The sequence below is a fragment of the Perognathus longimembris genome, chromosome 13 (genome assembly GCF_023159225.1).
Source record: "Perognathus longimembris pacificus isolate PPM17 chromosome 13, ASM2315922v1, whole genome shotgun sequence".
NCBI classification, from domain to species: Eukaryota; Metazoa; Chordata; class Mammalia; order Rodentia; family Heteromyidae; genus Perognathus; species Perognathus longimembris.
The window spans coordinates 1,650,727-1,671,365 of NC_063173.1; the positions used below are offsets into that span (position 1 = coordinate 1,650,727).

The 20,639-nt window shown below is 63.5% G+C and overlaps 1 protein-coding gene across 1 annotated transcript in view; it reads right to left on the minus strand.

Annotated features, from left to right (window-relative positions):
* LOC125361910 (guanylate cyclase D-like) overlaps positions 1-17,189 on the minus strand; it is a 19,395-nt gene extending 2,206 nt beyond the window's left edge. Inside the window, exons 1-17 of the mRNA XM_048360525.1 lie at positions 17,183-17,189; positions 15,743-16,504; positions 13,309-13,586; positions 12,005-12,359; positions 10,688-10,772; positions 9,826-9,922; positions 9,622-9,738; positions 8,697-8,999; positions 6,440-6,616; positions 6,182-6,338; positions 5,912-6,061; positions 4,840-4,988; positions 2,550-2,713; positions 2,077-2,269; positions 1,726-1,900; positions 665-763; positions 127-221 (exon numbers count right to left, since the gene is read on the minus strand). Coding sequence (XP_048216482.1) covers positions 127-221; positions 665-763; positions 1,726-1,900; positions 2,077-2,269; positions 2,550-2,713; positions 4,840-4,988; positions 5,912-6,061; positions 6,182-6,338; positions 6,440-6,616; positions 8,697-8,999; positions 9,622-9,738; positions 9,826-9,922; positions 10,688-10,772; positions 12,005-12,359; positions 13,309-13,586; positions 15,743-16,504; positions 17,183-17,189 — 3,363 coding nt within the window. The remainder of the gene's footprint in view (positions 1-126; positions 222-664; positions 764-1,725; positions 1,901-2,076; positions 2,270-2,549; positions 2,714-4,839; positions 4,989-5,911; positions 6,062-6,181; positions 6,339-6,439; positions 6,617-8,696; positions 9,000-9,621; positions 9,739-9,825; positions 9,923-10,687; positions 10,773-12,004; positions 12,360-13,308; positions 13,587-15,742; positions 16,505-17,182) is intronic.
* Positions 17,190-20,639: the final 3,450 nt, after the last annotated feature.

Sequence of the window (20,639 nt, forward strand, 5' to 3'; positions counted from 1 at the left end):
GGAGCCGCGGCCCGCGTGGCAGGAGGGCAGTTCTGAGCAGACAGATCCAGCAAGAGGGCGAGGCCCCGAGTTCAAGCACTGGCACCGAAGAAAAGAGGGGGCGCCGCACCACCGGACCCCCCTCACCTTCAGCTCGGTCTGACCCCTGACGTCGATCTCGTAGCCCTCGTGCAGGCTGAGCAGGGCGTGGGCGGTGCTGCGGCTGGTGTGGATTCTGTACGCTGCCGGCGGAGGGGGGAGTCACCGCCATGTTCCTCCTCCTTTGGGGAGCAGGGCTGCCCTGGGGGGGGGGGGTGCCCGGCCTGGTGGTTCCGTGTGTGCGCCGGACGACGGGTTCAGCCAGACACGGAGACCTTGGGGCCGCGAGACCTCAGAAGAGCGCCTGCCCCCTCGAGGGGCTGAAGTGTCGGGGCGCTCACACTGGTGTTTGGGTGTCCCGCGTCATGGGACTTAGGGTGCCATCAAGAGAAAGCCGGGTGCGGAAAGGGCCTGTGGTACCCGGGGGTGGGGGGGACCCGCAGGAAGAGCACCGGGCTCAACGCGCGGAGCCATCGCAGAGCCCCAGCCGGGACCCGCTTTCCTGCCTGTTGAGTCCCCGGGGGAGGCTGCCGCCAGGGGGTGAGGGGGGGCCCCGCGCCCCTCCTGGGGCGGGCGAGCTACTCACGCAGCCCCGTGGACTCCATCCGGGAGGCCGTGTTGACGGTGTCGCCGAAGAGGCAGTACCGAGGCATGGTGAGGCCCACCACGCCCGCCACGCAGGGCCCTGGAACCCCAGTGTGTCTGGTGAGCCCCAGCAGGCCCTGGGCGGGCCCGAGCCGCCCCCCCCCCCAGCATCCTCGCTGCGCGTCCCGGGCCTGCTCGGCTCGGGGCTGGGTGGGAAGGGAGAGCCCTCGGCCCGCAGGGAGGGGCGAACCCCTCAACGCCGGGATCGCGGGGAGCCCATGACGCGTGGCTCGGGGGACGACCCCACACCCAGCAGGGGGACCTGCAGGGGAGGCAGCGGCCGGGGCCGTCTGGAAGGGTAAGAGCAGGTGCGACGGCCCGGAAGGCCGTGGGAACCGCGGGGGGGGGGGGAGGGGGAGAGTGGGGTGGGGGGAGTTCGAGAGGTCGGTGAGGGTCTCGGGGTCTGCGAGGTACAGCCACCGTGGACCTGGTCCCCCAGGAGCCCCAGAGCGGGGGGCGTGGGGGGCACGGGGAGGGCACCCTGAGATTCCGTACTCGTGCCCACCGCCACACTGGACCCCTGGGCAATGCTAGAAACGTGTGCCGCCTCCTCCGTCAGACCGTCTGCTTCTGCGCGCGGAGTTACGGAAAGGCCCCCCGCCCCCCCAAAAACGAGCGCAGAGACGTGGGAGCGCAAGCACCTCGTAGAACGGGGTCGATGACGTAGCATACACTCCCGGTCCTGGAGCGGGCGGCCGAGCGCCGGTGCCGACGCCCGTCATCCCAGCCGCTCACGAGGCCGGGCTCGAGGCCGGGGCTGAGGCCCGCCCGGGCGGCCGCGTCCAGGAGACTCCCATCTCCAGTGAGCTCCCCGAGGGGCTGGGGGCGCCAGCGCGGGCGCCAAAGAGCCCAGAGACAGCGGCCGGGCTCCCGAGGGCGAGCCCCAGAGCTGGCACGCGCGCGTGCGCGCACCCATGCACGCACACGCACACGCGCACACGCACGCACGCACGCACACCCCGGAAAGGAAGCAGAGCCCCGGCTGCCCGCCGAGCCGCGTACCCGAGTGCAGGCCGGCGCGGAGGAGGAGCGGCAGGTCCGGCAGGTGGCGCGCGCGGAAGCCGCCGGCGGAGCTGAGCAGGTCCAGGGCCAGGTCGGCCGCCGCGCCCGCGTGCCGCCTCCCGTTGCGCCGCGGCAGCCCGGAGGCCACCATGTAGGCGTCGCCGATGGTCTCCACCTGCGGGGCCGCCGCAGCCTCACGGGGGAGCCGCCCGCCCGCCCTCCCGCCCGCCCTCCCGCCCTCCCGCCCGCCCTCCCGCCCCCGGCGGCACCGAGCGCGGCTGCCCTTCTCCGTCGGGCGGCCCGGGGCTGCCCGCGGGTGACCGGGCCACGGGTGCCCCCGACCCGGCCCACCTTGTACACGTCGTGGCGGCCCAGGATGGCGTCGAACAGCGTGTAGAGGTCGTGGAGCAGCCCCACCACCTCCATGGGCTCACTCAGGGCTGAGATGGTGGTGAACCCCACGATGTCGCTGAAGTAGATGGTGACCTGCTCAAAGTACTCCGGCTCCACGCTGACCCCCATCTTCAGAGCTTCCGCCACGGGCCTGGGCGGGGGGCGGTCAGGACGGAGGCGTGGGAGGGAGCCCCGCGTGGGGGCGCCCGGAGTCCCAGCCCCTGGGGGGGGGGCTGAGATCCGAGGGCCGCGGTTTGAAGTCAGCCCGGCTAGGCCGGCAGATCCCAGACGCCCACCCCCCGCTCACCGGCGCAGGGTGGGTCTGTGGCTCCAGGGGCAGAGCACCAGCCTTAAACCAGAGAGGCACCGGCAGGAGGGAGGCCGGCTGAGCGGGCCGCACGCAGGGGTTGGGTGGGGCCCCGGCCACTCACGGCGGGAACATCTGCGACAGCAGCCTCTCGGTCCTCCTCCTCTCCAGCTCCAGCGCCTCGGTCCGCGCCTGCACCAGGCCCTCCAGCCCCTGCGAGTACGTCTCCAGCATCCGCACCAGCGAGTCGGCCACGCTGCTCTTCCTGCCTTGGTCGAGGCTTTTGAACTGGGGATGGAAAACAAAACAAAAACAAAAAATCCCCATCGGTCCATGCCGGGCAGCTGGGAATGCCGGGGCCCCCCCGAACTCAGCAGAGCCCCGCCGGGGGGGGGGGGAGGGACCGCGGCGGGAGGTGCGGAAGGAAGGAAAGGTGCGGAGGACCGCAGGGGAGACAGGCTTGGCTCTGCGTGAGCCCGGCACCTAGGAAGAGGAGCCTCTGCAAAAGAGCCCGCATCCGGCAGACCCGAGTGTCACTTCGGCACACAACCCCTTTGCACGGGGGTTCACGACCACGGACACGCGCACCCCAATTCTTCTCCAAGGTAGGCAGGCAGACAGACAGACAGACAGACAGACAGACGACAGATGCATGGTGGGTGGGTGCATAGGAGAAACGCATGGTCAGTGGATGGACAAATAGCAAGTTTATATATAATAATATGTTTAGATATTTATACTATATTTTGTATTTATAGATAATATTTATGTAATATATGTATTTTAGTTACTTTATTTAGAGAGAAAATAAATATATAATACTTATATATTGTACTATATATATATATATGTGCATTGTTATTTCCACCTCTCTAAATAGATACATCTATTCACATCAAAGGAGACAGTGGGGGGTACTGGTAGCTCACACCTCTAATCCTAGCTATGCTGGAGGCTGAGACCTGAAAAATCACAGTTGAAAGCCAGCCAGGGCAGAAAAATCCATGAAACTCTTCTCCCTAATTAACCAGTAAAAAGCTGAACCGCACGTGAAGCCGTGTTTCAAGCGGCAGAGCACCAATCTTCAGCGAAAAAGCCAAGTGAGAGTATCCTGGCCTTGAGCCCAAGGCCCCCCCCCACACACACACCCCACGCACACACACCCCACGCACACACACGAACACAATCAAAGCAAAGATTTTCTTTTAAGGGCTAATCCAAGAGCAGGGTTTGGTAGCGATTGGTCGCTGTTTTGGAGATAAGCTCCCTAGCAACAAACAAACAGGGAAGCACGGATGACACCATCGGCTGAGTCTATGGGGCACGGAAGCATTACACTGACTGCTAAGGCCGATCAGAGCAAGTTCCTCTGCAGGCCTTCCTGAGACGTCTCCGTGTGCTCTTAAGCTGCGCCTTCAAGGACAACCCCGCAGGAAGGGCGGCACCAAGCTTCCTGGGGAGACTTACTAGAGTCTCCCCCAAGAACAGCCAGTCGGAGTAGACCAGGGATAGTCAAAGTGCGGGGTCTATTCTTACCCAGACCCCGCAGCTGTGACGTGTGTGTGTTTGCGTGTGTGATGTATTGATTTCCTCTTCGACCATGGCTTAAAAAGTGATTTTACCATTTGGGAATACGTTTTCCCGTCGTTCCCCTTACGTTGCTTTGCAATGCAATGATAAAATCCACGAATGTTTTCTACCTTTCCAGTACTCACTTTCTTGTCAAGTTGCTCTGGCTGGCACTCCCAGAACCCTGTGACCGGAACACGAACCCAGGCCTTCCCCTCCGAAGGTACTTCTCGTTCCCCTACGCTTCTGCTCAGAGAACTACTTTTCTTTTGGGGGGTGGTAGTGGGGTTTGAACTCAGAGTCTCCCGCTTGCTAGACGGGCGCTCTGCCACGTGAGCCATGCCTTAGACTCCGCTTGCCTCTGCCGTGTTTTGAGGTTGGGCCTCTCTCTCTCTCTCTCTCTCTCTCTCTCTGTGCCGGGTCCAGCCTGCGCCTCACTGAACCCCGCCTTGGCAGGCTGCCGCTGCGGTGCTTGGGGAGACGGGGCGTTGGCGGTGTGGGCAGGCCCGGGGAAGCTGGCTGCTCGGTCGGGCCCAGACCCCTGGGCTCGCGTGGACTTGCCTCGCCCGCCGGCTGCGACCCCGGTACACACCGGAGGACCCCGGGGGCGGGGGGGGGGCCCTGTCCTCCGCCCCTCCTCCCTGACTTGGGGAGCAGAGCCGTTTCCAGGGCCACCAGCAGCCAGACCTGGCCTGGGCAGGTCCCCTCAACCCAGCTGAGCCGAGAGAGGCTGGCCAAGAGCGCTCGGCCCGGGCACGGCGTTCGGGACTGTTCTCCCCCCGGGCAGGCCCCACGGGGCTCTGCTGGCCGGGCCCCTGGCGCGTGGCCTCTCTGGGAGTGCTGACCTGGCTGTAGACTTGGTCCAGGCTCGGTCTGTCGTCTGGAGCCTCCTCCCAGCAGTCCTTCATCAGCTGGATACACTCAGGGGGCCCATGGTCCGGGGACACGGGGGGCCGGAACACAGGAGCGGGGGACACCACCTTCTGGATGATTTCTGCAACACACCCCGGAGGCTCAGGGGAGGGGCTGGGGGAGGTTCAGGGAGGCCCAGGGTAGTGGGGACCAGGCCCGGAGGACGCTCCAGGTCCCGGAACGGGACGGAGACCGGGAGCTCTGAGTGCTGGGTTTGAATTCCGGCCCTGTCACCGTCCTGTTGTGAGAAGGTAGAGAAGACAGTGCGCTCTCGGTGTCCCCAGCTGCCAGCGAGCTCCACAACCTGCCCTCGTGAGAGAGAGGTGCTGGGCGGATGGGGATGATACAGGGCGGGCCGCCCCCCACCCCCCGCCGTGGGGGTGCCATCGCCAGCGACCCCCCCCCGGGGAGCGTGAAGCCCCCACACCCGGGCTCTCTCCCCCAGCCCCGCCACCCAGTCTGGGGCCGGTCCCCCAAGACTGCTGCTTTCCATCCCCCCCATGGCCCCTCTCCAACAGTCCCGCCAACGCAGTCCCCACCCACCCCTCCTCTAGGAGTTCGAGACCGCCCCACGGAGCCGCAGCCAGGACCGCAGACGTCCTCGCCGGTCTCCGGCACCGGGCATCCCCAAGGCGCCCCGTGTAGCCGTGGATGGAAACACGGCCTGCCTCTGGAGGCTGCGGGGGTCTGGGGGTGCCGAGGGCCCCGGGTCCCCCCGGGAAGCAGCAAGGCGGGGCGGCGCCCTCAGGGACAGCCTGAGTTAGAACCCCTGGACCAGAACCAAACAAAGGGAGACCGAAGCTCCGTAGGCGTCCTTCACGCCACTGCCCTCGGGCCCGCGAGCTCTGGGGCGCAGTGAGCCGGGGTGGCCTCAAGCTTGGCGTCCAGAGCGGCAAGCGGCGGGGAGAGGACCCCCGTCCGGATCCCAGCCCCCCGGCCCCCCGGGGCCTCCCTGCCTCTCACACCGTGACCCCGAGAGGGGCGGGCGGCCCCCCCCCCGCGTACCTGCGGCCGAGAGCCCCGCGGCGTGGTAGGGCGGGGCTCGGGTGAGCACCTCGTGCAGGACGACGCCCAGGCTGAACACGTCCCCGCGGAGGGTGCCCCGCCCCGGCCCCCCGGGCGCCCGCAGCAGCTCCGGCGCCGTCCACAGGAGCTCTGCAACCACGGGGAGGCCACGCTGCGCGCGCGGACCTGGGGGGGGGGCCCCCCTCCGCTCCGCCCCTCGCCCCCGGGCTTCGTAGCCTCCCGGCGGCCCCCCGGGCGCCCCACGCGGACCTTCCGGGGCCGGCCGGGGCCGGGGCGACCCCTGCGCCTCCAGGAGGGCCGCGTAGCCGTGGTCGGTGACCTTGAGCACAAAGCGCCCGTCCACCACGCAGTTCCGAGACTTGAGACGGCCGTGGGGGAAGCGGCGCTGGTGCAGGAACCGCATGCCCTGGGGTGGACGGGAGAGGGGGCGGGGGTCCCCACGGGCCCCCCCTCCCCCGCCCCTCCCGGCCCCGCCCCTCCCCCCTCCGCCCCAGGCGGGCTCCTCACTCGGATCAAGTCCAGCAAGAGCGACGCCTTGAAGGTCCAGTCGAGCCGCAGGGCCTCGTTCCGCAGCAGGTCCTCCAGGCTGCCCCGGGCGCAGTGCTCCAGCACCACAGCGTGGACCCCGGGGGCCACGAAGAAGCCCAGGCAGGTGGCCACGTTCTCGTGCCGCATCTCCCGCATCTGCGGGGGCGGGGGACACGGGGGCAGCGCCCGGGACCCCTCTCCGAGGTGGCCCTGCTAGGCTACATTTAGACGAGCGACCGTCACAGAAGAGCCCCGGAAACAGGTAGGCGAGCAGAGACGTGGCGTGTGGGTGGGCGGGAGGGAGAGTGGACAGACGGATGGATGCGTGGATACACAGACGGAGACGGGAGAGTGGATAGATGAATAAATGGCGGGTGGATCAGAGAAAGGTTGAACGGATGAACTGACAAGTATATGGACAGGAGAATGAGTGCGTTCGTGAATGGATGGCTGGGCGGATGGCTGGATGGTAGTGTATTGATGGGTAGAGGAAATGCATGGGCGGATGGACAGTTGAATGGATGGATGAGTAAGTGGGAAGATGGAAGGGTGGATGGATGAATAGGTGAGGAATAGATGGATGAGTAGAAAGATAGGTGGATGAGTGGTGGGCGGATGGACGGATGGATGGAGAGATGGAGAGATAGGTGGTTGGATGGGTGGTTGGATGGGTGGTGGCTTGGCAGGTTGATGGAGAGAGGGATGAGTGAGAGATGGATGGTAAGGTGGTGGGTGTATAGATGGTAGATGGATGGATGGATGGAGAGATGGAGAGATGGAGAGATGGAGAGATGTGTGGTTGGATGGGTGGTGGATGGAGAGAGGGATGACTGAGAAGATGGATGATAAGGTGGTATAGATGGTGGATGGACGGATGGATGGAAGGATGGAGAGATGGAGAGATGTGTGGTTGGATGGGTGGTGGATGGAGAGAGGGATGACTGAGAAGATGGATGATAAGGTGGTGGGTGGATAGATGGTGGATGGACGGATGGATGGATGGATGGAGACATGGACGGACAGATGGGTGGTGGGCAGAAGGATGGATGGTTGAGAGGGAAGATGGATGGAAGAGTGAGTAAACCAAGGATGGATAGTGAATGAGCTGTAGTCACATCCACATAACCAGGTTCTGTCCCATTTTGTGAGCTAAGTAACACCACTGGCCCGAACACTGTACATTCTCCCCCCAGAGACGGAGTGTAAGGAGAGGGAGAGGAGCAGGAGGGATCTGGCGTTAGCAGACTGTAGACTCCCCAGGGGCTGATCGGCACACCAGGAAGCGCAGACTCAACCAGGAACGTTAGTATTGGCCAAAACGGGACAGAGCCTCATCTGGTACAGCCAACGAAGTGGAGAGAGCTTCAAAACACCCCCTCCCCAGACCCTTACAGACCATGAGCACACTAAGACTGTGCACAGTTAGGAATGGCCTAGACAGAGCATCGATAAAATTTTCCGGTAAGATCCAGATAGCAAATCATTCAGGCACACCTCTATCGCAACTCTTCACCTTGAATATGGCCACACGAAAGCAGCCAAAGGTGATATAGAAAGGAAGGAGCATGCTATGTACCAATGAAACTTTATTTATGCTGGGCTAGCTACTCAGGGGGCTGAGATCTGAGGATTGTGGTTCAAAGCCAGCCTGGGCAGGAAAGTCCCTGAGACTCTTAGCTCCAATGAACCACCAGGAAACCAGAAGTGGCGCTGTGGCTCACCTGGCAGAGCGCTAGCCTTGAGCTGAAGAGCTCAGGGACAGCGCCCAGGCCCAGAGTTCAAGCTCCACCACCAACCAAAAGAATAATGATAATAACAACAACAATAAATCACTGCATTTTGAAGTATGTTGTTACAAAGCAGTAGACAATCAAACCAGCCCAGTAAAAGTGCTAAGTAGTTCTATAGCTAATCCAAGCAGTCTTTTGTTTAGGGAAGTACTGAGGTTTAAACCCAGGTGGGCAGAGAGACCCGTGGACGGGCCGGACTGGGGAGGGGGCTGGTGGAAGCGGCCTGGGGGCACTGAAGTACTGTGTGGTGCTGCCACCAGGCCCAGGCCACGCCGGGGTCGTGACACGGCTTTGGGGAGGCTGGCGGTGCCGTGACAGAGCGGCTGGCAGCGCGCAGGGGTAAAGGGCTCCCCCTCTCGGGCCAGAGTGTCCTCCCGGAGCAGGGGTCGATCCAGACCGGGAAGCACCCCCCCCCAGCCCCCCCTCCACGCCCGCCCCAGCCCTACCTGCTTCAGGAGGCCCAGGCAACTTGGGCGCAGCTCAGGGGCGGTGCCCATTTCAAACTTCTTCAGCCACACCCAGTCTCCCTGTTGGAGAAGGAAGAGAGTCTGCCTGCCGCTGGTCCCCAGCTGGGCGGCGTCGGGGACGTTCTTCCGCTCCTCTGCGCCTCCGCTGCCGGGTTCCTTCGGTGCGTCCCGGGCCCGGAGACGGGCAGGGTCTGGTGGACCCCGTCCAAGCCCCGACCCTGCCTTCCTCAGCCCAGAGAGCTGGGACAGTGACTTCTGATCTCTCAGCCTCAAGATCCAGATCTGCACAGGGAGAAAGACAACGCCCCGTCCCCCCCCCCCCACCAGCCCCGGTCCTGGGGGCTGATGGCACCCGTAAGAACCCCAGTTTTCCTAGTGCGGGATCGGCTTCACCAGCCTGTGAAGTCGGTGGGGGCAGAGCGGGCTCCTGGGCCGGAGGACTCTGGAAGGGGAGGGAGGGAGGGAGGAGGCCCTGGGCTGACTGCAGCCCCCCCCCCCCATCTCTCTGGAGACGGGGCCTTGGCCTCGCGGCCTGCGGGCTAGCTCGCAGAAGCCAGTGGAACGCGCTCTGTGCAGCAGAGGGGGAAATGAGGAAACTCCTCGGGGACGCACAGGTGGGAGGAGAAAGAAATCAGCACCGGGAGTCTCTGGTTGCTCCCCACGGAAGCCATTAGCTCGGCACAACCCCCGTGGGGCCGCGGGACGTGGGGCTCGCAGGACGCGGGGCTCGCAGGACGCGGGGCTCGGGGAAGGCTTGGGCTTGACCTTGCCCCTGCTCCCAGCGGGGGGGTGGGGGCTCTGCCTCCCACAGCCTGCATGGGGCCCGGGAAGGCCCCCCGCTGCAGGACAGGAAGTGCCTGCCGCCCCCCCCCCCAGGCACGGCCGAGGGGGGCAGCGCCCTCACCTGGTACAGGGCCACGCGCGTGGGCTCCGGGGGCCCCGGGGGCTCCGGGGACGCCGACCCCAGGCTGCCACCGTCCGCCGTGCTCGGGGACTCGCTCCCCCCGTCCGCAGGCGGCCTCTGGGGGGGGGGGGTGTGGAGAAGGCTCGAGGCCTGGCCTCGCTCGCCCGCCCCCCCCGCACTCCCCCCCCCCCCCCGCCTACCCACCCTCCGGCTCGGGGGCTGCTGGAGGAAGGTGAGCTCCTGGGCCGTCAGCAGCACCTGCGGGGGCCCCCGCACCAGCCGCCGCTGCCGGACGCCCCACCTGGAGGTGCGAGAGAGCGGGGGTGCCGGGGGGGGCTGCAGAGGCCCCCCCACCCCCCCCCGCCCAGCCAGGCCCCACGGCCGCCGCTGACTTCCAGCCCGAAAGCGGGGGTGCTGGGAAGGACGGAGCACTGCCCCCAGGGCCCCCCGGCCTCGGGCAAGGACGGAGCACTGCCCCAGGGCCCCCCGGCCTCGGGCAAGGACGGGGCACTGCCCCCAGGGCCCCCCCCCGGCCTCGGGCAAGGACGGGGCACTGCCCCCAGGGCCCCCCGGCCTCGGGCAAGGACGGAGCACTGCCCCCAGGGTCCCCCGGCCTCGGGCAAGGACGGAGCACTGCCCCCAGGGTCCCCCGGCCTCGGGCAAGGACGGAGCACTGCCCCCAGGGTCCCCCCGGCCTCGGGCAAGGACGGGGCACTGCCCCCAGGGCCCCCGGCCTCGGCCTCGGGTCTCCCTGGCCTGGCCCACTCGCTGTCCAGCCTTGCGGGATAAGCAGAGCCGGGGTGAAGCAGGCCCTTCTAGAAGGGGCCGTGGGAATGGCCCTGGCCAGCCCCCCGCCGTCCAGGCCGGGGGTGTGAAGGTCAAAGGGCAGCGCCTCGCCCCGCACGGCCTGCTCCAGGGCCGCTGCGGCCTCCTCGCACCCCGCCCTCCACCGGGAACGGGAGGGGCGCAGGGCTCCCGAGGCCCCGGGGGGGGGGGGGGGGAGATTCGGGGCGCGCCCCGCGGGCGGCCGAGGGAGACTCCGGGGAGCAGAGGCCCGGCAGCTCACCTGACGAGGCACGCGAGGACCCCGCCAGCCAGCGCCAGGACGCAGGCCAGGGCCACGGCGGGGAGGCCGCCCGGCGGACGCGGACCTGCGGGAGCGGCGACCACGGGAGGCGTTGCGGCGAGCGGCGCGGGGCCGAGGCCCCCCGGCTCCTGGCGGTCAGCTGAGTTGGAATCCACGCGGCCATCGCGGGATCCCCGAGGGGTCCACTCGCCGGGCTGCACGCCCGCCCCCCGCCCGCCCGGGCCTCGCCCCCCCGGCCACCCGCGGAGAGCCTGGCCCGCCCGCTTTCGCCTCCCGCATCCCGCATCCCGCGGGGTCCACGCCCAGCCCCGGAGGCACCGCCGGGAGCTCCGTGTGGCCAGGGCCCAGCCTGACCTCAGAGCTGGCCTGGAAGGACAAAGCCAGGCTGGGGAGGGTGGAGGCAGGGGAAGGGCGGCCGAGGGAGAGCAAGTGCAGACTCGGGGGCCGGGGGGCCGGCGGGGAGATGCAGGGGCAGCCATGGCCTTGGAGGTGCGGAGGGCTGGGCAGGGCCGTGATACACAGGCCCGCTCAAGCTGAGCTGTCCCCCGCCCCCCGGCGGCCAGGGGGGACTAGATGTGCATTCGGAAAGGCGGGGGCAGCTGTTGGTGTACACCTGCACGCACTTTCCTGTCTGTCTAGGCACCTGTACAGCAGTGACGCCTGGAGATGGGTGAACTGTAGGAGTCAGAACAGTGTGACTCCATTCTGATCCCCTGCGCCCCCGGGGGTCAGGAGCTTGGCCCCGGCAGACTGTGGCCGGCTCAGCAGGAGCCCAGCCACTGGCTCTCCCTGTGACTTTGTGCAAGTCACTAACCCTCTCTGGGGTTCTCCTAGGGTGTCCGCAGTGGATAACGGTCTCATCAGAAGGCTATAGTGTATTCTAGAAGGTATATCTAGAAGATAAAAACGTCTCTATAAGTGTGTGAGCCCTGCTCATCCGGAGTATCCTATCGGTCCGGTTTTCTCATAGTCAGGTCCCTTCTTTGCACCTGTTCCTAATGCCCTCCTAACACTGTCCATAAGAAGAGCTGTACTGGGGAGGTGGGTAGAGACAGATGAATGGGTAGATGTGGGGGTGAATGGGTAGGAAGACGGTAGGTAAGTAGGGTGAATAGATTGACAGCAGGTGAGTAAACGGATGAGTAAAATGGATTGATGGTAGCTGAATGCAAGGATGGATGGATGGATGGAGGATGGAGGGCTGGATGGGCAGCTGGGTGGCTGTGGTTAGATGAGTAGACAGATGGATAGATCCATGGGAGACAGGATAGAGGGATGGGGTGGGTGATGGGTTACCTCTCATGCACAGGGTACTGGGATCAAACCAGCAGCTGGAGTCCTGGGCCGGAGGAGCTCCTCCTGGGAAGTGTATGGTCTTGTTCAGGGGCTGGACTTGCCATGTTTCCGAGTCCAGAACGTGGGTGGGGACCAGCTGGGTCCCTCGGCCGTCTGTGTCCAGGATTACATATCGGGCCAGCCTCCTGCCCTGCTCATCTGTCCGGATCCTCTGGCCAAAGCCAGCCACATCCAGACCCCCGACGTGGTCCCTGAAGAAAGCCCCGGAGAGCCCAGCTCCGTGGCTCTCGGAGCGGTTCAGGGCATGAGCCAACAGGACAACCGCATCGTAGATGGTTCCAAAGAGTGGGGACACCTGTGGAAGAGAACCCCTTAGCGCGTGGCAGGCCCAGACCCGGACATCTCCGGGTCCCGGCCCCCAGGCCCCCGACAGTCTCTAGAGCCACCGCCACTGTGACCGCCACCAACGCCAAACCCTAAAGCTCTTCTTCTAGCAACTTCTACCTCACCGCTCTTCCGTAGGAAGCACCCTGGCCCATGCTGTCCCCTGGGGCTCCCCACCCCGCCCGGGGGCCCCTCGCTGTCACTTGGTCCTCTTCCGCTTTCCCGGCAGGTGGTGGCACCGCCACTGTTTGGACTTGGCTGTCCTGTTACTTGGTTGTTCCCTGTGTCCACCTAACAGAATAAACGCTCCTCGCCCTGCTTACCGCAGGGTCCTCGAGCCCCGAGGCGGTGGCAAGGGAGAAACGCGATCCACATGTTTTCAGGTGAGTGGCTGATGACTTGGTCTACATCCCCACCCTCAGGCCCTGCTGTGCTAATGTCACTAAGAAGCAGTCACCCCGGGGATCCTGGGGACCCCGAGGGAAGCGAGTCCTGGGGTCCGCGCCCCCTGACAGCCGCATCCCCACAGCGCACACTCATGACCAGGACCTGTCCCTCCCAGCCCACCCCAGCGCTTCCTCCTGACCTTCACCACTCGCTAGAGAGGCGCGGGCCGGCGGAGGAGGCCCCGGCCACACAGGGAGCAGCGGACCCAGCCATGAGGGAAGGGACTGGAACGCTACAGCTGGGCGGATCGGTGCGCGTGCGGGGCAAGAAAACTGCCCGGAAGGCAAAGAATATGGGAGACAGACAGACTGCCCTGAGGGGCTGGGCAGCAGACACGTGTACCCACAGGAGATGGGTCAGGAGACCCCCGCCCGCCCTCCGTGGCCTGGCCTGGCGTGGCCTGGCGTGGCCTGGCGTGGCCTGGCGTGGCCTGGCGTGGCGCGGCGTGGCGCCGGAGGCCGTGGCACACCCACCTGGGGGAGCTCCAGGTGGGCAGCGGCGTCGGCCCCGGCCTGGCCCGCGGGGCCGGATTCCAGGCTGACGGTGAGCACGGCGTCGTAGGCCTCCCGCAGGGGCCGGCTGTCCCCCAGGGCGGGGTAGGAGCGGTCTCGGTAGGGCAGCGGGAAGTGCAGCGTGTCGTAGGGCAGGAAGGCCAGCCGCCCGTCCGCCAGGCCCTGCGCCCGCGCCTGGCTCAGCAGGGCCGCCTGCTCGGAGCCCCCCAGCAGGGCGGAGTGCATGCACAGCACCACCGCTGGGGTGGATGGACGGTGAGGTTTGAAGGCCCGGCACGGCCCGGCCTTCCCCGAAGCCCAGAGCGCTCAGGCCTGAGGACCTGCTCGGGGCCCGGCCCCACCCGCCTCACGGCCCTGCCCACCGCCTCCCACGGAATCCCGCGTTCAACCTAGGGATGCTCCTCCCCAACCGACAAGACCAGGCCTGGCCCCGCTGCCTTTCGTCTCCCCTGACCATCCCAACTGCGGTCCAGCTGTCCACTTGCATCAGCCCATTGGCCACCACCACTGTTAGTAGTTATTCACAGTTTCCTAGTAACCATCCAGGGTTGCAACAACACTAAGAAGTGTATTTATAAGCCGGGCGCCAGTGGCTCACACCTGTAATCTCAGCTACTCGAGAGGCTGAGATCTGAGGAGCGCAGTGTGAAGCCAGCCTGGACAGGAAAATCTGTGAGACTCTTATCTCCAATAAACGACTCAGAAAAAGCCAGAAGTGGCGCTGTGGCTCAAGTGGCAGAGTGCTAGCCTTGAGCAAAAAGAAGCTCAGGGACAGTGCCTACACCTTGAGTTCAAGCCCCAGGACTGGTAGAAAGAAAGAAAAAGAGAGAGAGAGGAAGAGAGGGAGGGAGGGAGGGAGGGAGGGAGGAAGGGAGGGAGAAAGGAAGGTATTTGTCATGGCCTTTCTTTTTCAGCTAGGGAATCTGAGGTACTGAAAGATTGGGGAGTTGCACCAGAATATATAACCACTAAGGTGGTAAAGCCAAGGTTTGAACTTATGACTGAATCTCAGCTTATAATCCTTTAATTGTGTGTGTGTGTGTGTGTGTGTGTGTGTGTGTGTGCGCTGTTACTGGGACTTGAACTCAGGGCCTGGCACTCTTGCCACCTTGGCACTCTACCACTTGAGCCACAGCTCCACTCCCGGCTTTTTGGTGGTTTTAATAAGAGTCTCATCGGCTTTCCCGCCCTCTGGGCTGGTTTCACACCATGAACCTCAGATCCCCAAATCTACCGTCTGTCTCTGGCTCTTCCTGCTCTCCACATTTCACCTAACGGCACTCATATACGTGGTCCCTTGTTTCTGGCCTCTTTTACTAGGAATCATTCCACTTGCAGTTGCGTATTATTCCGCAGAGCGACTGAGCACGTGTTGCCTATTCATTCATCATCACCTGTAACCTGAACTGTGGCCCTGGGTAGCTGGCTAACTCAAGGTCTAAGCAGATAGAAGCAGCCTGTGGTGGTTTGGAAAAGAGGCGGCCCCCACCCCCCCCCAAAAAAATATCACTGTGTGTGATTAGACCATGAGGTCCCGACTCCATCAATGGATTAGCCTACCCGGGGAGGAGCCACATTTGGTGGCATTATTGGAAGGTGGAGGGGGGTGGGGCCCGGTGGCAAGAAGGTCTCTAAGGGTGCCTTGCAAGGGTGTCTTATCTTGCCCCGGCCTCTCCTGCCCCCTCGGCTGCACGATGAAGTAGGTGACCTTTGTCACTTGTTCAACCGCCTCACCTCAAACACAAAGCAATGGAGCCTGCTGGCTTGGGATTGAAACCCTCAGTCAAAATCAAATCTTCCTCCTAGTAAAGTTACTTTGCTCCCTTATTCGTGACAAAAAGTCTGGCTAAGCCAGGTGCCCGTGGCTCACGCCTGTATTCCCAGCCATTCAGGAGTCTGAGATCTGAGGATCCCAATTCAAAGCCAATCTGGGCAGACAGAACTGAGAGACCTTTATTTCCAATTAACTAGCAAAAAGGGGGGAAAAAAGCCAGAGTGAGAGCTGCCCAAGTGGTAGAGGCTCGGCCTTGAGCAAACAAGCAAGAGCAGGAGGTCCTGAGTTCAAGTCCCAGTATTGGGGGGGGGGGGAGTCTGACTAATGCAGAGCCCTTGGTAATAAGGCAGCCAGCGGCCCCTCCCTCCGGGCATGGGGACAGAGGGACCCGGCTCAAGGGGAGTCCACCCCAGATTCCCTGGGTGCCATTTCTCTTCCCCACCCCACCCACGCCTGAGCGCGTGATTGAATGGGGCCCAAACCCCAGGAAGACAGAGCCACCCCGGCCCCCGCCGAGGCCCCGGGGGGCGGCTGTGAGGTGTGGGGCGGCGCCCGGCGGCCGCTGCTCCAGGCCCTCGGCGGCGGGGCGAGCCCACGGGGCAGGGGCCCCCGGGTACTGACCTCTCAGGCCCTCCACCCCGCGGAGCTGCCTCAGGACATCCGCGACCCCTCGCTCTCCGGGCCCCAGGGCGGCCACCAGCTCCACGGGCAGCCCGTGCGTCCTGAGGGCCGTGGCCAGCTGCCTGGCCGTGGCCACCCACAGGTCCTGCTGGGAAGAGACGACGGCGGAGCGCGCCCAGCCGAAGTGCCTCAGGACCGAGAGCAGCACGCGGGCCCCGGAGGGCAGGGTGGGCACCGGGCCCCCCGCCCCCTCCGGAGCCCCGCACGCCCAGGAGAAGAGCGGCTTGCCCCACCCCTGGGCCAGCAGGGCCGCCGCCGCACAGTAGCCGGGGTCCGCGGGGCCCACGAAAGCGGCCGCGGCGTCCCTGTGGGCCAGGAAGGCGGCCAGGGCGTGGGGGGTGCGGCAGCCCGTGGGGAGGACCACCGGGGCCACGCGCGCGCCGGGCAGCAGCGCGGGGTCCAGGGTGACGCGGTCCGCGGCCAGCCGGGCGGCCGCGCCGGGAAGGGCTCGGGCAAAGATGGGGTCGCAGTCCCAGGGGCCCAGCACCCCCACGGTGACGGTCCTCGCGCCCCAGGCTAGCCAGGGCAGGAAGCTGGCTCCCAGGAGGGCACCCCAAAACACTCGAGAGAGGAGCGGCAGGGGAGACGCCGTCCTCGGATGACCGCGAGGGGACCCCCCCCGCAGACTCGGGCAGGACAGGCTAGTCTTCTGGTGAGGCAAAATCCAGTTCCAGCCTTGGGGGTGCAAGCCCCCTTGCAGCCCTAGAAAGAGGAGTATGGACAAAGCTTGCTTATCAGCTTCCATGACTGTGAGGCAGAACCTCAGCTCCCCACTGGTAATATGGCGGGCTTGGATCTCCAAGGACCCCCCACCCAGCTTGGGGGGGGGCTTCATGTCCTCCCCGGGCCTGGCTCAGAGCCTCATAGCACCTGTTCCAGTCTGGCTGGAGCCCAAACCGTGGGCTTTGAGAACAATGCCCAGCTCCCCGTTTCCCACCCACGGAACCCTAGGCCTGCTGCTGATGCTTCCCGGACCGTCTCCTCCGCTCTGTAACACACGTGCCATCAAAACGCCTCGGAGAGCTGGAGACTGGTGGCCCACAGGGCTCATGGGGGCGCCGTTCAGCTCTGGGACACGGCAGGAGCTGACCGTTACCCCGCCTCCAGCCCTGACACAGAACCCATGCCCTGTTCCGTGCCTCTGTTTTCCCTGCTCCACAGGAAGGGTTTGGTTTGGATGCTGAAGCTCTAATGTCCCCTGTGTTGATTAAGATCAAGAGACAGCAATGTTCACCTCTGAAGATAGCCACACACTATCTCCAAACCCTTCCCTCCGGTAGTGTGACAGCTTCTAAGCTCTCCACCTCAGCCACACTGGCTCACGTGGTAGACCCAGAGGCCGAGGCCCGAGGCCCGCCGCGGGGGGCTTGCCTGACTCACCCGTCATGTTGAGCTTTCAGATACCACCTGCTCGCTGCCTCTTTGCTGATCCTACGCGTGCTGCACCAGGGTTCCGAGAAGCCCAGCTCTCTGAGCTAGCTCCGGTCTGGGGCCGCTCATTCCCCCGCACAGCAAAAGTCACAGAAGGCCCCTCCACGGCCTGTCGGCTGGCTGGCACTCCCGCCCGCCTGGGGAGGGCCCCGTAGATGGCTCCTTCCCTCCCCGTTCCCCCGGGAGCCTGAAGAAGCCACTCGGAAAATTAGATCTGTTCAGACCCCCGGCTCCAGGGAGCCCATGCAGAAAGGGAGAGAGAAAGGGGAGGAGGGAGAGGAGGAGGAGGAGAAAGGAAGGGAGAGGAGAGGCTGTTTTCAGCACGTCGGACAGCTCCTCGAGGCAGGACGAATGGACCAGCCAGACAAGACCTAGCAGTTCTACGCCGGTCACTACGCACTCAGCCCCCGGAGAAAGGCATTGCTATGCTCGATGTCTAGATTTTGAAAAGTACAGCTCAGAGAGGTGAGGTAATCTGACCAACAGCTAGTAAGAGCTAGTAAGTGGTAGGACTGGCTTGGCTCCTCCCACTGCACCGAGTCCCGGGGGGTTAGAGACCAGCTTTTCTCCTTCCGGGCTGGATGTCTATGTGGAGATGGCGACGTCCAGACTCCCCTCTTTGCCTGTTCTTTGCTATCTGGAAAAGGGGATGTGTTCTAACGGTACCGGCGGTGAGGCGCCCATCCCTTCTTCCTTAACCTGTGCAACCACTTTGCCGGGTAGATATTGTGTGTGGTTTACATTATTCATTCACTTGGTACGGAGCAGCCACTTTCTGCTTGAATGCAAGAAGCCAGAGCTGCCTTCTCCCTTCGACCCCTCAAGACTCAGGCACTGTTCTGAGATACAGGAACTCCTTCAGCTTATGGAAATACGCACCCCCAAATGTCTAGCGGGAGTAGGAAGGGGCAGGCAACTCGGCGGGAGAAGGTGATAGGTATTGCTTCTCCAAAGGTGAAGAACGTGACGAAGCTGAGAACTGGGAGTGGAGGTTTGAAGCCAGACCAGGCAGAAAAGTCCATGAGACTTCATCTCCAAAATCACCAGCAAAATGCTGAGCTGGAAGCATGGCTCAAACGGTAGACAGCAGCCATGGGCAAGAGCGTTAGGCTCTGAGTTCAAGCCGGGGGGGGGGGCGAGAGAGAAAGAGAGAGAGAGAGAAAGAGAGAATGGTAATAATGCCTATAGATATTCTACATTAGCATAAATGCTTCTAACTTGCCACCTAATATTTGTAATGTCAATAATTAAGAAACACACTGAAGTGAAGCGTCGTAAGGGAGTCCGTTTTCTGTGTGTTTCTTAGCCTGACTCTTTCTCTTGGAGGGTTTTCTCCGGGAGGCAGGTGCCTGTTTGCTCTCAGAACCATTCCCTCAAGACTAACCGGTCTAGAGGGACGGAGCGGGAGGAGGGGGCAGGAGAGGTGGAAAGGCCAGTGCTCTACCGCTTGAGTCCCATCCCCATTGCCTCCTTCTTGCAAGTTAATTGGCGCTCAGAGTCTCTCGGGATTTTTCTCCTCAGGCTCTGTCATCCTCAGATCTCAGTCTCCTGGTAGCTAGGATTATAGGCAGGCACCACCGTGCCTAACTCTCCTTCTGGAATTCTGGCTACCTCCTTAATCCCAGATCCAATTAGCAAGATAACATCAGTGTGACTGAGCGGCGTGGTGCTCCGTGGACATCAAGCTGATCCCAGGTCCCCTGGAGCCCTATTACGGCCGAGCACTGCACAGGTGATGTCACTCCAAGGACGAGAAGGTCAACGCGTCCGTTCGGCCTTCCTTACTGATGTGTCCCCAGGGCAGCTGCTCTGAACCCAGATGCACAGTGGGGCACCGGGGGGGGGCCAGTACAGGGCCAGGAGCCATTCCCCAGAAGGGTGGTCCGGCGGGCCCCCGGTGCCGGCAGAGACCAGAGGCAGTACAGCGCGGCAGGTGGAGACCCGCAGGCGGCAGCCAGGCGCTGGGCGTGGCCTGGAGGTGGTGCCGCCCCCTGGGCTCCTTTCCATCTGGGGCTCCCTCGAGGGGGGTAAAGGCCACTCAGTCTGTCTCCTGGGAGCGCAGGGGGCTTTGGCTGAGGAAGGAGCTTTATGGGACCACTGGCTCGCCTTTCTGATAGGTTCCCCCCCCCCCCTCCACTGCACCCCTTCCCTGCTGAGCCACTTCTGGTCCCCTGTCCCTGTTAGAGGGGCATTGCCTGCTTGTGAATCGGAACTGCAAAGCCTGCCTCGCAGTGACCTCAGCACACTGGTCCCGGCCCCCCCTGCCTGTCTTCCTCAGTCCTAGATGGCTGAAGGGTAGCAACGCATAGAAGGGACAAGTCGACAAAGCCAGGGGACCTCAGCAAGCGTGAGTAGCCAGCGTGGCTCAGGACTATACCAGGTGTGTAATGACTCACTAGTAACAGTCACACTCCTGAGACAGAGCAGAGGCCTACCTGGTCTTGTTTATCATGACATCTCCAAGATCCTGCCTGGCACAAGATCCTGGATACAATAAGTACTTGCTGAATTATCTTCACTTTGCTAATTCGTGAACCGACACAGAGAGATGTTATTATCCGCTGAAGATCACAAAGGCCTCAGGAGGCAGAGCTAGGATTTAGAACCAGGCAGTCTAGTCCCAAAGTCCACCCTCTCCGCGGCGCTGCTCTTACAAAATCCAGGGCCAACCATTCCCTCGTCTTCCTCTTCTCCTAGCCCTCTTCCATGCCTCACAGAAGCAACCTCAGCCACATGGTGTAAGGGAGACTTCGGCGGCACCGGGGGCTGTTCGCATCACACCCAAGCGTCCTCGTAATGTCACAGCGCGAGGGCCGCAGGAGCCGCAGCGGCAGCCGTTCTCGCCAAGTCCGGTGTGGTGCCCAAAGCCACACCCGGCACACACTCCATACACAATAAATACACGTCACATGGGTTAGCCTTGCAGATGAGGACCTGAGGTTCAGAGCACATCAGGTCCTTGCCCAAGGGGACAGTGCCCCGATTTAAAACCAGCCTCACTGTCCCCAAACATTGCTCCTACTGCATCACACTGCTGGGCTTCTCTGGGTATCAGTTCCCCAGCAGGTAAGGAATGATCCTAAGGCCTTCGAGGCTACTGTGGGTACAGAGGACATAAGGGATGGGAGGGTTCCCTGCGAGGAGGAAAGAGTTACGCGGGTTAGGGCCTCCCTTGCTTCTGTCTCTATGTCTCCGAGGCCTTCACAGGGCCTGGCGTGGAGTTGGTGCTGCAATGAGAAGCCTGGTGACTTCTCACCAGATCCATGGTGACCCGTGGGGCACGAGTGGACCTGGGATGGACAGATGGAGGGATGGTGGGTGGACGGCTAATGGAAGGATGGGAGGATGTATGGTCGGCTAGGAAGACTTGCGGGTGGATGGATGGATGGATAGGTGGTAGCTGGAT